This window comes from Sorex fumeus, unplaced genomic scaffold (assembly GCF_029834395.1).
Source record: "Sorex fumeus unplaced genomic scaffold, SorFum_2.1 ptg000161l, whole genome shotgun sequence".
NCBI lineage: Eukaryota > Metazoa > Chordata > Mammalia > Eulipotyphla > Soricidae > Sorex > Sorex fumeus.
Window position 1 is genome coordinate 770225 of NW_026606218.1, and position 14460 is coordinate 784684.

At 56.7% G+C, this 14460-nt stretch overlaps 1 protein-coding gene across 1 annotated transcript in view; it reads left to right on the forward strand.

Annotated features, from left to right (window-relative positions):
* The first annotated feature begins 258 nt into the window (after positions 1 to 258).
* Positions 259 to 14460, forward strand: part of TDRD5 (tudor domain containing 5) — a 28374-nt gene continuing 14172 nt past the window's right edge. Inside the window, exons 1-8 of the mRNA XM_056107332.1 lie at positions 259 to 490; positions 3858 to 4265; positions 5455 to 5633; positions 7421 to 7504; positions 8436 to 8492; positions 10067 to 10217; positions 11125 to 11315; positions 12993 to 13213. Of these exons, the coding sequence (XP_055963307.1) occupies positions 259 to 490; positions 3858 to 4265; positions 5455 to 5633; positions 7421 to 7504; positions 8436 to 8492; positions 10067 to 10217; positions 11125 to 11315; positions 12993 to 13213 (1523 nt within the window). The remainder of the gene's footprint in view (positions 491 to 3857; positions 4266 to 5454; positions 5634 to 7420; positions 7505 to 8435; positions 8493 to 10066; positions 10218 to 11124; positions 11316 to 12992; positions 13214 to 14460) is intronic.

A 14460-nucleotide genomic window follows, 5' to 3' on the forward strand; every position in this document is an offset into this window, starting at 1 on the left:
CTCCCCACCCTGTCCGACCTCGCAGGGCCCCTGACTTGGATTTGGGGGTTCCCAGCCGTGTTTAGGGGTCACCCCTGGGGGGGTGGTCTGGGGATCATACCATGCTGGGGATGGCATGCATCCCTCCCCCCCCCCCACACACACACGGGTCTCCTTCATGTTGTGCCCACACCCCATCTTGACCTTGCCCCCCCCCCGTCCTCACCCCTGCGTGCTCGGCTCTGCCTCCCCCTGCCCCCCTCCCCCCCGCAGGGCGCCATGTCTGAGCAGGAGCGCGTGCAGGAGTCGGTGCGCAAGGAGATCCGGGCCCTGCTCATCTCGGCCAAGGACGGCCTGAGCCTGCCCCAGCTGGAGAAGGAGTACCTGCTGATGATGGGCGGCCACCTGCCACTGCGCGCCCTGGGCTACCGCTCCACCATGGAGCTGCTGCTGGACATGCCCGACGTGGTCAGCATCTGCCCCTGCCGCGACGGCAACGTCATCCTCAAAGGTGGGCTCGGGGACGCGCCCCACCTCCGCTGCCAAGCATGGCTCCGGCGTCGCAGGAAGCACAGCGGGGAGGGGGAGGTTGGCGGGGGCAGCCCCAGGGAGGCAGACGTGCAGAGGGCCCGCAAGCGAGAGGCCGGAGTGAGGGGACAGGGGGCTGACAGGGGGAGCTGTTGCTGCGCTCACTCCATAGTCATGGCTCTAGACCAACAGTCACTCACTTCCGGTCTTCATTGCTCTACACCAACAGTCACGCTCCGTAGACACAGCTCTAGACCAACAGTCCCTCATGGCTCAAACCAACAGTCACTCGCTCTCCACAGTCATGGCTCTAGCCAACAGTCACCCACTCTCCATAGTCACAGCTCTAGACCAACAGTCATTCTATAGTCAGGCTCTAGACAGGCTCTAGACCAACAGTCCCTACTCCATAGTCAAGACTCTAGGCCAGCAGTCGCTCATCTCTCCATAATCAGGGTTCTAGACCAATAGTCTCTCTCCATAGTCACAGCTCTAGACCAATAGTCACTCTCCACAGTCATGGCTCTAGACCAACAGTCACGCTTCATAGTCACAGCTCTAGACCAACAGTCACTCACTCTCCATAAGCAGGGTTCTAGACCAACAGTCACTCACTCCATAGTCATGGCTCTAGACCAACAGTCACTCACTTCCGGTCTTCATTGCTCTAGACCAACAGTCACGCTCCATAGACGCGGCTCTAGACCAACAGTCCCTCACGGCTCAAACCAACAATCACTCGCTCTCCATAGTCACAGCTCTAGACCAACAGTCACTCTCCACAGTCATGGACCTAGACCAGCAGTCACTCATCTCTCCATAATCAGGGTTCTAGACCAACAGTCACTCTCCATAGTCATGGTTCTAGACCAACAATCACTCTCTACAATCATGGCTCTAGACCAATAGTCACACTTCGTAGTCACAGCTCTAGACCAACAGTCACTCACTCTCCAAAATCAGGGTTCTAGACCAGCAGTCGCTCTCCACAGCCACAGCTCTAGACCAACAGTCACTCACTCCATAGTCATGGCTCTAGACCAACAAGTCACTTCTGGTATTCATTGCTCCAGACCAATAGTCACGCTCCGTAGACACGGCTCTAGACCAACAGTCCCTCATGGCTCAAACCAACAGTCACTCGCTCTCCACAGTCATGGCTCTAGACCAACAGTCACCCACTCTCCATAGTCACGGCTCTAGACCAACAGTCATTCTATAGTCAGGCTCTAGACCAACACTTACTCCATATCAGGGCTCTAGACCAACTGTCACTCACCCTCCATAGTCAGGCTCTAGACCAGCAGTCACTCTCTGGTCACAGCTCTAGACCAACAGTCACCAACAGTCACTCGCTTCCCATATCCATTGCTGCCGCTCAGTATTCTTCGCTCTAGCCCAGCAGTGTTAGGAGAACCTGGGCGTTGTCTCAGTTTTTACATATGGAAGGGCGCCTGCAGCTTTGGGGCTGAGGTCTCTAACCTCTGTAAGCCCTTAGCTTACAGATCCCAGAGAAACACCCCCCCCCCCAGCTGCCCCTCTGCCTTTCCCTGGGGGAGGGGAGGGCTGTGGGCAGGGCTGGGCCGGCAGCAGCTGGGTGGGAGACTCAGACCTGCGCACGCCCGGGACAGCGTCTTCAGCATCTTCAGAAGCATCGGAAAGGGGTCTTGATTTATTTTGGGTGGGGGGAGAGCCTGGGAGCTCAAGGACTGCTCCTGGCTCTGTACTCATGGTCTGCCCAGGCCTGTGGCATCGACGATCGAGCCCGGGGCCTCCCATGGGAACTCCGAGCTGTTGAACGCTTGCTCTCGCTCTCTCTCTCTGTGTCTCTTCCTCCCTCTCTGTCTCTCTCTTTCTTGCTCTCTCTGTCTCTGTCTCTTGCTCTCGCTCTCTCTCTGTCTCTCTTGCTCACTCCGTCTTTCTCTTGTGTCTCTCTCCCTGTCTCTTCGTCTCTCTTGATCTCTGTCTCTCTTCCTCTCTCTGTCTGTCTCGTTTCCATCTCTCTCCCTCTCTCTGTCTCTGTTTCCATCTCTCTCCCTTTCTCTGTCTCTGTCTCTCCCGCTCTCTCTGACTGTCTCTTTCTTGCTCTCCTCTCTCTCCCTCTCTCTCTTTCCCTCTCTCTCTTTCTCTTTCTCACTGTCTCACTCACTCTCTCTCTGCCTGTCGCTGTCTCTTGCTCTCTCTCTCTCTCTCCCTCTCTTGCTCTTCTTGGACACTCTGTCTCTGTCTCTCTGTCTCTCTCCATCTCTACCCCCCTCTCCCTCTCTCGCTCTTTCTCTCCATCTTTTCATCACTCCATCCCTCCATCCCGGTGATGGGAATGGTGACTTCCTGTGGTTTTCTGGCCAGGACTGGGCTGTGTTCAGGGCTCACTCCTGGCAGGGCTCGGGGTACTGTGTGCAGTGCTGGGGATTGAACCTGGGCCAGCCAGGTGCCAGGCAAGTGCCTCCTCCACACTATACTCTCTCCAGGGCCGTAATGGGACCTTAAAATGGTCCTTGCAGGATTTGAGAGCCTGATGCACATGGACCCCGTAGGGCAGACCAGTCCGTCCAAAAGGTTCAGGGTCTTTTTGTTTTGTTTTGTTTTTTTGCTTTTTGGTTTTTGGGTCACACCTGGTGATGCTCAGGGGTTCCTTCTGGCTCTGCTCCAGGAATCACTCCTGGCGCTGCTTGGGGGACCCAATGGGATGCTGGGAATCGAACCCGGGTCGGCCGTGTGCAAGGCAGACACCCTACCTGCTGTGCTATCGCTCCAGCCCGGGTTCAGGGTCTTTGAAGAGGGAGTGCTCCGTGATGATCTTGACCTTTTTGTTTTGTTTTCCTTTGGGGGGCCACACCCGGCGATGCTCAGGGCTGACTCCTGACCCTGCACTCAGGGATCACTCCTGGCAGTGCTCAGGGGGACCCTAGGGGATGCCGGGGATCGAACTTGCGTCGGCCGCGTGCAAAGCCAGCGCCCTCCCCGCTGTGCTGTCTCTCTGGCTCCACAATCTGTTCTTTTGTTCCCGTGTCGGCCGCAGAAGCTGACAGCTTCTCACATGCTCCCAAGCGGTCACCAGGCCCCATCCCTGCAAGGAACGGAGGCCGCAAAGGTCCACCCTTCCCCCAACACCCGGCTCTCCGTGGAGAGTTCGAGACTGCCCAGGGTTCGAGAGAGCGCAATAGGAAGGGGTCTTGGCTTTGTGCCCCTCCCCCCCACGGTCCCCCGAACCCCGCCAGGAGGGATTCCCGAGTGCAGAGCCAGGAGGCCCCCCCCCCCCGAGCATCTGCAGGTGTGGCCACCACCCCTCCCCCCCAGAGGTCCCCAGGGCTCTGCACCGAGTGAGAGTGTGTCCCGCCTCTCCGCAGCCATCCCCGATGAGGCCACCAAAGGGATGGCGAGCTTGGTGTCCCGACAGCGGAGCAGCCACAAAGTCCGCAGCTCTGTGCAGAGGGCCCGGGCCAGCATGTGCCCGGGGCCCGGCCTGCCGCGACGCCTGCCGTATCGGGGCCGCGTGCCCCCCATCCTCCCCGCCGTGGTGAAGAGCGAGCTCAAGGACCTCCTGGCGCTCTCGCCCGTCTTGCTGTCGGATTTTGAGGTGGCGTTTGCCAAGCGCTTCGGCCGCTCCTTCCAGTACGTGCAGTATGGCTTCCTGTCCATGTTCGAAGTGCTCAGCGCCGCCTCCGACGTCATCTCCGTGGAGCAGACGCGGGCCGGGTCGCTGCTGATGCTGAAGAAGGGTGTGTTGGAGGAGAGACACCGCCGGTGGCCGGCAGGTGGGCGCGGCTGGGGGGCAGGGGTGAGGGGCGCCGATCGTGGGTCCACACTCTCTCTCTGTTTTCCTGTTTGTTTTGGGGGGGTCACACCCGGCGGTGCTCAGGGATCACTCCTGGTGGTGCTTGGGGGACCCTATGGGATGCCGGGGATCGAACCCGGGTCAGCCGCGTGCCAGGTAAACGCCCTCCCTGCTGGACTATCACTCTGTTTTCCTGTTTTTTTGGGGGGGTTCATACCCATCGGTGCTCAGGGATCACTCATGGCAGTGCTCCGGGGACTCTAGGAGGTGCAGAGGATCGAACCTAGGTCAGCCCTGTGCCAAGCAAATGCCCTGCACCCTGGACTATCGCTCTGTTTTCCTGTTTGTTTTGGGGTTCACACCCGGCGGTGGTCAGGGATCACTCCTGGCAGTGCTCAGAGCACCCCAGGGGATGCCAGGGGTTGAACCCGGGTCAGCCATGTGCCAGGCAAATGCCTTCCCCGCTGGACTATCCCTCTTTTCCTGTTTGTTTGGGGGTTCATACCCGGCGGTGCTCAGGGATCACTCCTGAGAGTGCTTGGGGGACCCTAGGGGATGATGGGGATCGAACCCAGGTCGGCCATGTGCCAGGAAAACGCCTTCCCTACTAGACTGTCTCTCCCGCCCCTATTTGCTTCTGCCCTAATGTAAATTTTCCCAGCGTCAGAAGGGCCCGTCATCTTCATTTTACTTTTTTTTGGTGGGGGGGCCACACCCAGCCAGTGCTCAGGGCTGACTCCTGGCTCTGCACTCAGGAATCCCTCCTGTCAGTGCTCAGAAGACCCTAGGGGATGCCGGGGATCAAACCTGGGTTGGCTGCATGCAAGGCCAACGCCCTCCCCGCTGTACCATCGCTCGGACCCCTATTTCATTTTGAATTCAAAAGTCGGGGCTGGGGGGCTGGAGTGATAGCACAGCGGGTAGGGCGTTTGCCTTGCACGCGGCTGACCCAGGTTCGATTGCCAGCATCCCATAGGGTCCCCTGAGCACCGCCAGGGGTAATTCCTGAGTGCAGAGCCAGGAATAACCCCTGAGCATCGCTGGGTATGACCCAAAAAGCAAAAACGAAAAAAAAAGTCAGGGCTGGGCCTCTGCAGGTCTGACTGTCAGAGATATAACCGAGACGCTGCCTGTGACAATTTTCCTGTCTTCTTCTCTCCTCCGGGAAGGCAAAATCTTCGCCCAGCCCTTCCGGATGAAGCCGGGGCCGTACCTGAGCGGCGGGCCCATGGCCAAGGGCCGCTACCCCCCGTCCGAGGCGCCCCGGCAAATCCTGGGGTTGGACAGAACTGCCAAGTCGAACGCGGGGGACTCCTCCAGGCTGAGTCATGCGGAGAAATTAAACCAGGTGAGTGGTTGGGAGAACAGTTTGGAGTCCCGCTAGAGGTTGACCTCTGAGCGGGTGATGTCGCCCATTCCTGTGACGCTTAATTGAGCGTTTCCCTCTGCTCCGTGGGTTCGTTAGAAGCCAGAGGCTTCGGGGGAGATGACAGTCGCCTCCACTCCCCCGGGTGACCGTCTCTGCTTCGTGCTGGTCACCAGCGGTTGGACACAGGCCCGCCGCCGTTGTGTCCTCATGAATAGCGTCCCCTGCCTGGCTGGCCCCAAGGGCCACAAGCCTGGGATTGTTCTAGGACTGCGATGATGAAGGACAGTGGATGAAAGCGGCGAGACAGTCCCACACAGGCCTCTGAGGCGGCAGCTTGCGTAGTGCCCAGAATAACACGACGGGGGCCGGAGCCACAGGACATCAGGGAGGGCACTGGCAATGCACACACTGACCAGCCGCCTCAGAGGGTTCCCAGAGACCTCCTGGGGCCAGGACTCAGCCTGAGCACTGCCGAGGGCCATCTGTTACGAGGCCACCAGCTAGTAGCCGCCTGCTGGCCCAGCATCCCACAGGGACCCCCGAGCACCGCCAGGAGTGATTCCTGAGTGCAGAGCCAGGAGGAACCCCTGAGCATCGCCGGGTGTGATCCAAAAAAGAAAAAGAAAGAAAAACCGACCAGGTTAGGGGTCAGGAAATATCTGTACAGAATCACAGTCGGACACCGAGAAGGGGCCAGCATTGCATCAGTACCCAAGTCGTCTCCTTCGAGCACCTCTCCTCAGCAACACCGGCATCGCATCGCCCCTTTGTTGTGCATTTGGCCTCATTAAGTATCTGCTTAATAATCACCTAATAACGGGCTGGGGATAGTACAGCAGGGAGGGCGTTTGCCTTGCACACGGCCGACCCGGGTTCGATCTCCGGCATCCCATAGGGTCCCCCATGCATCACCAGGAGTGATTCCTGAGCACAGAGCCAGGATTAACCACTGAGCATCACTGAGTATGACCCCCGCATCCCCCCAAAAATCACCTAATATCTCTCAGAAAAAGAAGAATATTGATCAGAAAAATTCCTTCCAAAGAAGAGTATGGAGTAATTAGATAAAAGAGTATCTATCATCAGTATAGATCAGGAGTTCCACATCTTTTACAGCTCTCAGCTGGCCCTGACTCGTGGCCCTGTGGTAGAGAGAATGTTGATTATTATTTATTGATTTATCTATTTTTGCTTTTTGGGTCACACCCGGCGATGCTCAGGTGTTACTCCTGGCTCATGCACTCAGGAATTACTCCTGGCAGTGCTCGGGGGACCATGTGGGATGCTGGGAATCGAACCCGGGTCGGCCATGTTGTCTGTGTGCAAGGCAAATCCCCTACCTGCTGTGCTATCGCTCCAGCCCCAGAGAGAATGTTGATTATCCTGGAAAAATCCAAAACGTTCCTTTTCATGAAAGTTTCATCTATCCTGGACGTGGCATGGTATGAAATGCCGTAGGACTTGATCTCTCTTTTGTTCTAGTTTTGGGGCCCCGCACGCAACAATGCTCAGGGCTGACTCCTGGCTCTGCACTCAGAAATCACTCTTGGCGGTGCTCGGGGGACCCCATGGGATGCCGGGGATTGAATCAGGGCTGGCTGCGTGCAAGGCCAACGCCCTCCCTGCTGTGCATCATTCCAGCCCCAGTACTTGATCTCTTTGATTGAAATAGATTTCCTCGGATGCTTCCTGTCTGTGCTATTTAGATTGATCTTGTGTTTCTTCTCATGCTCTCACTTGAGATTTTTCCCTTCCTCCTTTCATAGTTGGAGAACACATTCAAATCCGTCATTGCACAGATGGGACCAGGGAGCACTGTCAGTTCGGAACTGAAGCACAAGATCAAGTTCGTAAGTGTGTTCTGCTTCGGGGAGTCAGAATACTTGGTGGCACTTTCAGATATCGTGTTAAGACAGTTTGTGTTTGGGGCTGGAGCCATAGCACAGTGGGGAGGGCATTCGCCTTGCCCGTGGGCGACCCGGGTTCGATTCTCAGCATCCCATAGGGTCCCCCGAGCACCGCCAGGAGTGATTCCTGAGTGAAGAGCCCGGAGGAACCTCTGTGCATTGCCGGGTGTGACCCAAAAAAGCAAAAAAAAAGCAATAAAATATGAAATTTATCTTATGTGCATATGAAAAACAGTAGGTAATATATGTGGGTGTTTTCTTTTTTGTTTTTTTGAACGTGTTTTTTGGGGGAGTCTCACTTGACAGTTGTTATTATGACCTTTTAAAACTGTGACTACAGGGGCTGGAGTGATAGCACAGTGGGTAGGGCGTTTGCCTTGCATGCAGCCAACATGGCCAACCCTGGTTCGATTCCCAGCATCCCATATCGTCCCCTGAGCACCGCCAGGAGTGATTCCTGAGTGCAGAGCCAGGAGTAACCCCTGAGCCTCACCGGGTGTGACCCAAAAAAGCAAAAAAATTAAAAAAAAATAAAACTGTGACAACAGTTCCCTGGATGGTCATGTCATCACCTACCTTTGTGACTGAGTTTACAGGGTCTCACTTGGATATTTCTGTGGTCTTATTTTGATATTTTTTTTCTTTTTGGGTCACACCCAGTGTGGCTCAGGGCTGACTCCTGGCTCTACACTCAGGAATGACTCCTGGCAGTGCTTGGGGGACCCTATGGGATGCTGGGAATCGAACCCGAGTCGGCCACGTGCAAGGCAAAAGCCCTACCCACTGTGCTATCGCTCTGGTCCCTATTTTGATATTCTTCCCCCAGCCTTCCAGTGGGTGTTTCTCTGTTGTGCTCATTTTCCCCTGTTATTAGGTCGTGTCCAAATTCCCGGACGGTCTGCTCCTGTCTAAACTGCTGGGGGAGTTTGAGGTGAGTGTGTTGCTTTTTGTGGGGTTGCTGGCTTGGCTTTGGACTCAGCATACACAGATGTTTTGTGGCCACATCTCAGACCCCGGCCCCTCCTCCGCCCCACCCCACCCCCACCCCAGGTCTCCGCTCTAGAACCGACACATTTGGGTTTGCACTTTTGTGGAGTTTTCCTTCACCAGAAGCATGAAGGCACATGGTCCTTATCAAAAGACTCTAGACGCTGGTACGATAGCACAGTGAGGAGGGCGTTTGCCTTGCACGCGGCCGACCCAAGTTCAATTCCCAGCATCCCATAGGGTCCCCCAAGCACCACCAGGAATGATTCCTGAGTGCAGAGCCAGGAGTAACCCCTGAGTGTCGCCAGGTGTGACCCCAAAAAGCCAAAAAAATAAAACCCGAAAGACTCTCGTATTCTAGGGAGGGTGTTGCTAGCACTCAGCCCCTCCATCAGTAGAATAAATACCGACCCAGTGGCCAGCCTGGTTCAGGCCTCAGCTCTGCATGGACATCGCCAGGGTTTGTCCCGAAGTACGGACTCAGGAATGGCCACGTGACTCCCCAGAACCCCCAATTAAGATAAAGCATTGGTTAAATGACCCACCCTAACTCGGGAATGTCAGGTAACTCATAAAATAAAAAAAAATGGTGTCTATTATGTGCAGGAAGTCATAGAGAATCCTTTTCTCTGAAAATAGAGAAACACCAACCATTTTACGATGATTTCTATATCCGGTGTGCACCCTCCTATCTTTGGAGAAGAAAAAAGATTTTGCTTTATGTTTTTAGAATGAGGGCTGGAGCAATAGCACAGTGGGCAGGCCGTCTGCCTTACAAGCGGCCAACATGGGCGACCCGAGTTCGATTCCTCCCCGTCTCTCAGAGAGCCCCACAAGGCACCAAGAGTATCTTGCCCGCACGGCAAAGCCTGGCAAGCTCCCCGTGACGAATTTGATATGCCAAACACAGTAACAAGTGTCACAGTGGAGATGTTACTGGGCCCATTCGAGAAAATCCATGAACAACGGGAGGACAGTGACAGTGACAGTTTAGAATGAAAAATAAAACGCCCCCTCGTTTCCGCTTTGATTTGCCAGGGTGGGTCGATTGCCTTAAAGGAACTTGAAGGGGGCCTAGAAGCCTTGGGTGGGGGGTCGGGGGGAACAAGGGTGCTCCTGATCTGTCCTAGACCTACCTGGAATCAGTCTGGCCTGTAGAACCTGAGCTCATGGAACCTTCCAGATCAGTTGGGCTGAGACAGTCTCAGATGTCCCAGGGCATCTGTGTACGTTTTCATGGATGTGCTCTATGTTTTGTTTCATGTTACCGGTGTGTGTGTGTGTGTGTGTGTGTGTGTGTGTGTGTTTGTGTGTGTAGCAGATGATTTTTTATGGGTTTGTTTTCTTTTGGGGACACACCTGGTGGTGCTCAGGGCTGTCTCCTGACTCCTGACTCTGTGCTCAGGCATCACTCCTGGTGAGGCTCAAGGACTCTATGGGATGCCGGGGATCGAACCCAGATCTGCGGTGTGCAAGGCAAATGCCCTACCCACTGCACTATCTCTTCGGCCCCTATAGATGACTTTCAAAGAGCAACTTTCACCCAAAACCTTGGGCTTCTTGAACGTGACGGAACTCGTGGGAGCCCTCAGCGACATTCTGCGGGTGGAGTTCCGGGAAGGGGAGCAGGACCTGCTGGTGTTTGATGCCGACGTGAAGCCACTGCCCAGTGGTGAGTGGACCCCGTGGGCCCCAAGCCTGCCTCTCATCAGGGTCCCCGGAGGGGTCAGGAGAGAGACTGCGTTGGCTCTGTAGCACCGCCTCCTGGGTGCTGTCTGTGTCCATAGGGCTTAGTAAGAACCAAGACTGTGGGGCTGGAGCGATAGCACAGCAGGGAGGACATTTGTCTTGCACATGGCTGACCCGGGTTCGATCCCCGGCATCCCCTAGGGTCCCCCGAGCACTGCCAGGAGTGATTCCTGAGTGCAGAGCCAGGAGTCAGCCCTGAGCATCGCCGGGTGTGACCCAAAAAGCAAAAAATAAATAAAAATAAAACGAAGAATGGGAGGAAGGGAGGGAGGCAGGAAGGATGGAAGGAAGGAAAAGGAGGAAGAAGGAAGGGAGGGAGGGAGGAAGGAGGGAGGGGGGAAGGGAGGAAGGAAGGAAGGAGGGAGGAAGGGAGGGAGGAGGGAGGGAGTGAAGGAGGGAGGAAGGGAGGAAGGAAGGAAGGAGGGAGGAAGGGAGGGAGGGAGGAAGGAGGGAGGGGGAAGGGAGGGAGTGAAGGAGGGAGGAAGGGAGGAAGGAAGGAAGGAAGGAGGGAGGAAGGGAGGGAGGGAGTGAAGGAGGGAGGGAGGAAGGAGGGAAGGGAAGGAGGGAGGGAGGGAAGGAGGGAGGGAGGGAGGGAGGAAGGGAGGGGTTGGTCCAGACTGCCCGCCCCACCCGCTCCCACGCGCAGGTCCTGTGTGATCTGTGTGTTGCGCTTCTCCGTGGTCGGTGTGTGCTGAGGCTTGAGGCTCTGGCGTCCGCATCTGTCCCTGTGTCCCCCACACTTGGCACCCGTGCCCAGTACCCCAGAAGCTTCCGGGTTTCCCTCCCGGAGCCCACAGACCGCCCCGTTTTGACCCTTTCAGATGGAGCCGCCCCTTCCACCCAGGGCCAGGCCGAGCAGAAGCCAGAGGCCAAAGCTCCCGTGGCCAGCCCTCCCCGCGCCCCGCTGCCCGCCGCGGCCACCAAGGGCACCCCGTGGGATTGCTCTTCCAAGCCCCCCCGGGAGCCCGAGACTAGGGTCTGCAAGAAGCCGAACCTGGTGGTGAAGCCTTTGCAGCTGGTGAGTAGGGGACCGGGGATGTGTGGGGGGGTCAGGCTGGTGGGGGGTCAGTGACACGCAAGGCAAGCTGTCTGTCCGCCTATGAACCAGAATTCTGTACAGACAGACAGTCTCCGGGAGAGTGGACCCGGGGCCGCGGTGGCCCCCCACCCCCACCCCCGTCTTTCACTCGGGGTTCCTCGAGAGAAGGAACCGGGTCCTGGGAGTCTGCGGAGGGTCCCTGTGGGGTCTCAGGGTGTCGCCTCAGGATGTCAGCCCGCCTCGCGGCCAGGGAGGGCTGCGTGTCCCTACCCCGGGGACGGGCTCGCTGGCCATCTCTGCTTTGTCCTTCAGGCAGGCGCCTCTGTTCCCATGGCTCCAGAAAACTCCCTGCCCGCCCCCTCCCCCCCCCTCCTACTTTCCCACTGTCTCCCTCCCTCCCTCCCTCCTTCCTGCCCTCCCTCCTTCCCTCTTTCCCTTCTTCTTTCCATCATTCCTCCCTCCCTCCTTCCTTCCCTCCCTCCCTTCCTCCTTCCTTTCTTCCCTCCTCCTTTCCTTCCTTCCTCCCTTCCTCCCTCCTTCACTCCCTCCCTTCCCCCTCCCTCCTTTCTCCCTCCCTCCCTTCCTTCTTCCTCCTTTTCCTTCCTTCCTGCCTCCCTCCCTTCCTCCCATTCTTCGTTTTATTTTTATTTATTTTTTGCTTTTTGGGTCACACCCAGCGATGCTCAGGGGTTCCTCCTGGCTCATGCACTCAGGAATCACTCCTGGAAGTGCTCGGGGGAGCCTATGGGATGCCGGGGATCAAACCCGGGTCAGCCATGTGCAAGACAAATGTCCTCCCTGCTGTGCTATCGCTCCAGCCCCACAGTCTTGGTTCTTAATAAGTATTCCTTCCTTCCCTCCTCCTCTACTTCCTTCCCTCCTTCCTCCCTTCCTTCTTTCCTTCCTTCTCTCCCTCCCTCCCTCCCTTCTGGCTCCCTCCTGACCGTGAGGCTGGTGTGAGATGGAAACTGTTCCCCAAGGTTTCCTGGGCCGGAGGGTTTGAGGCTCCCAGCCCTCACACGATCAGAGAAACTTCGTACTCAGACTGCAAGAATAAATGACCACGAGGGGTCTGAAGCCCCTGGTTTGCATTTGCAGAGAATAGTCGTATAAGATCCGAACTCAGGGGCTGCAGTGATAGCCCAGCAGGGAGGGTGTTGGCCTTGCAAGCGGCCAAACCCGGGTTCGATCCTCGGCATCCCATAAGGTCCCCCGAGCACCTCCAGGAGTGATCCCTGAGTGCAGAGGCAGGAGTCAGCCCTGAGCATCGCTGGGTGTGGTCCCCCAAATAAGACCAGAACTCAATGTAAGGGGCAGTTTTCCCAGTTGAACCAAAGGAAGGGCCCACCCGGGGTGTCTCTTTTTGGTGCTTTGGACTTGGGGCTGTACCTGGGACTTCTCCCTTTGTGGTGAAGAGGGGGGGTGCTGGCTGTGCTCTGGGGACCTGGTGGTGAAGGGATTGAGCCCCAACATCATGGGCATGTGTGCACGCAACCCACTGAGCCATCTCACTGGCCCCCTGAGGAGGCGTTTGGAAAACGCCCGATCATGGTCCTCATCGGGGAGAAAGGCTGAGAGTGTGTAGTAGCAGAGTCTGAGGATGGTGGCCCCGATCTGGACCGGCCTCCCGGGAATCACAGTGTCTCTCTACCCTAGCAAGAAGAAGCCAACAAACCCCAGGTGAGCCGGGTCGCACCCATCCCGGACATCCCCCCTGACGCAGTGCGGGACAAAAAGCTGAGTCGGCTGCCCCCGCTGGACACCAGCACGCTGGTGGGGGTCTTCGTGGAGTACATCATCTCCCCCAGCCAGTTCTACGTCCGCATCTACAGCCGCGACTCCTCGGAACTGCTGGAGGACATGATGATCGAGATGAGGTAGGTCGGGCCTGGCCTCCCACTTCCCGCTCATCAGCGAAAACAGTTAACTCCCCACGGGGCCGGAGTGGTAGCACAGCAGGAAGGGCGCTGGCCTAGCACGCAGCCGGCCCGGGTTCGAATCCCGGCATCCCATAGGGTCCCTCGAGCACCGCCAGGAGTGATCCCTGAGTGCAGAGCCAGGAGTTGGCCCTGAGCATCGCTGGACACGGCCCCTAAAGCAACAAACAAACCCAAGAAAAGAACTCGCGGGGCTGGAGCGATAGCATAGCGGGTAGGGCGTTTGCCTTGCATGCGACCGACCCGGGTTCGATTCCCAGCATCCCATATGGTCCCCTGAGCACTGCCAGGCGTAACTCCTGAGCGCAGGGCCAGGAGTAACCCCTGTGCATCGCCGAGTGTGACCCAAAAAGCAAAAGATAAATAATTTTTTTTAAAAAGTAAAAAAAGAACTCACCAGGGTCACTGTTAGACATTTATGCTAATCAGCTTTAATCTTTTGCTTAATTACGGAGAAAATTGTCTTTTCATCGTACCCGCTCTCTCTCTCATCTGTTGCAAGATACCACGTTCGTAAAAGTGTTTAAAGACGTCTGGCTGGGTACCACACGGAACCTAAGGGGACTTTCTTCCTCTCTGTGTGGGGCTGGTTCCCGGGCCTCAGACGCCTGAAGCCTGGGTTTGGCCTGTTGATGTCAAGCCTTGGTGAATACATTCAGTTAGAAATTTCTTTCTCTGGGCTTTTTTTGGGGGGAATGGGTGGGAAATGTCTCCCACGCAGTACTGGGGGCCAGGCATGGGGGCGGCTAGGACGCTGTGGTGTGGGGACCCTTGGGGCCGCTGTGAGGTACTGGGGGTCTGTGGCTCATCCTGGCTGTGTGCTGGGATCAAGCTGGGGCCGCGCGCTCCTAGACCCTCTGCTGGCCTTTTTCCCTGTCTGCAACATCTAAATCAGGGCATCATAAAGAGTTTAGGGAGGGGCTGAACCATAGTAAAGTGGGCAGGGTGTTTTTCTTGCATGTGGCCGACCTGGGTTCAATTCCTGGCATCCCATAGAATTCCCCCGAGTACCACCAGAATCCTAAGTGCAGAGCCAGGAATAACCCCTCAGCTTCGCCAGGTGGGACCCCAAAAATCAAAAAAAGCAAAATAATAATAGTAAGAGTTTGGGGAGTGGGAGAGACTCCCTTGGTGGTGCTGGAGCTCTCCTGTCACCGTGCCCAGACTTCCTGTGCGTACTTGGGGCC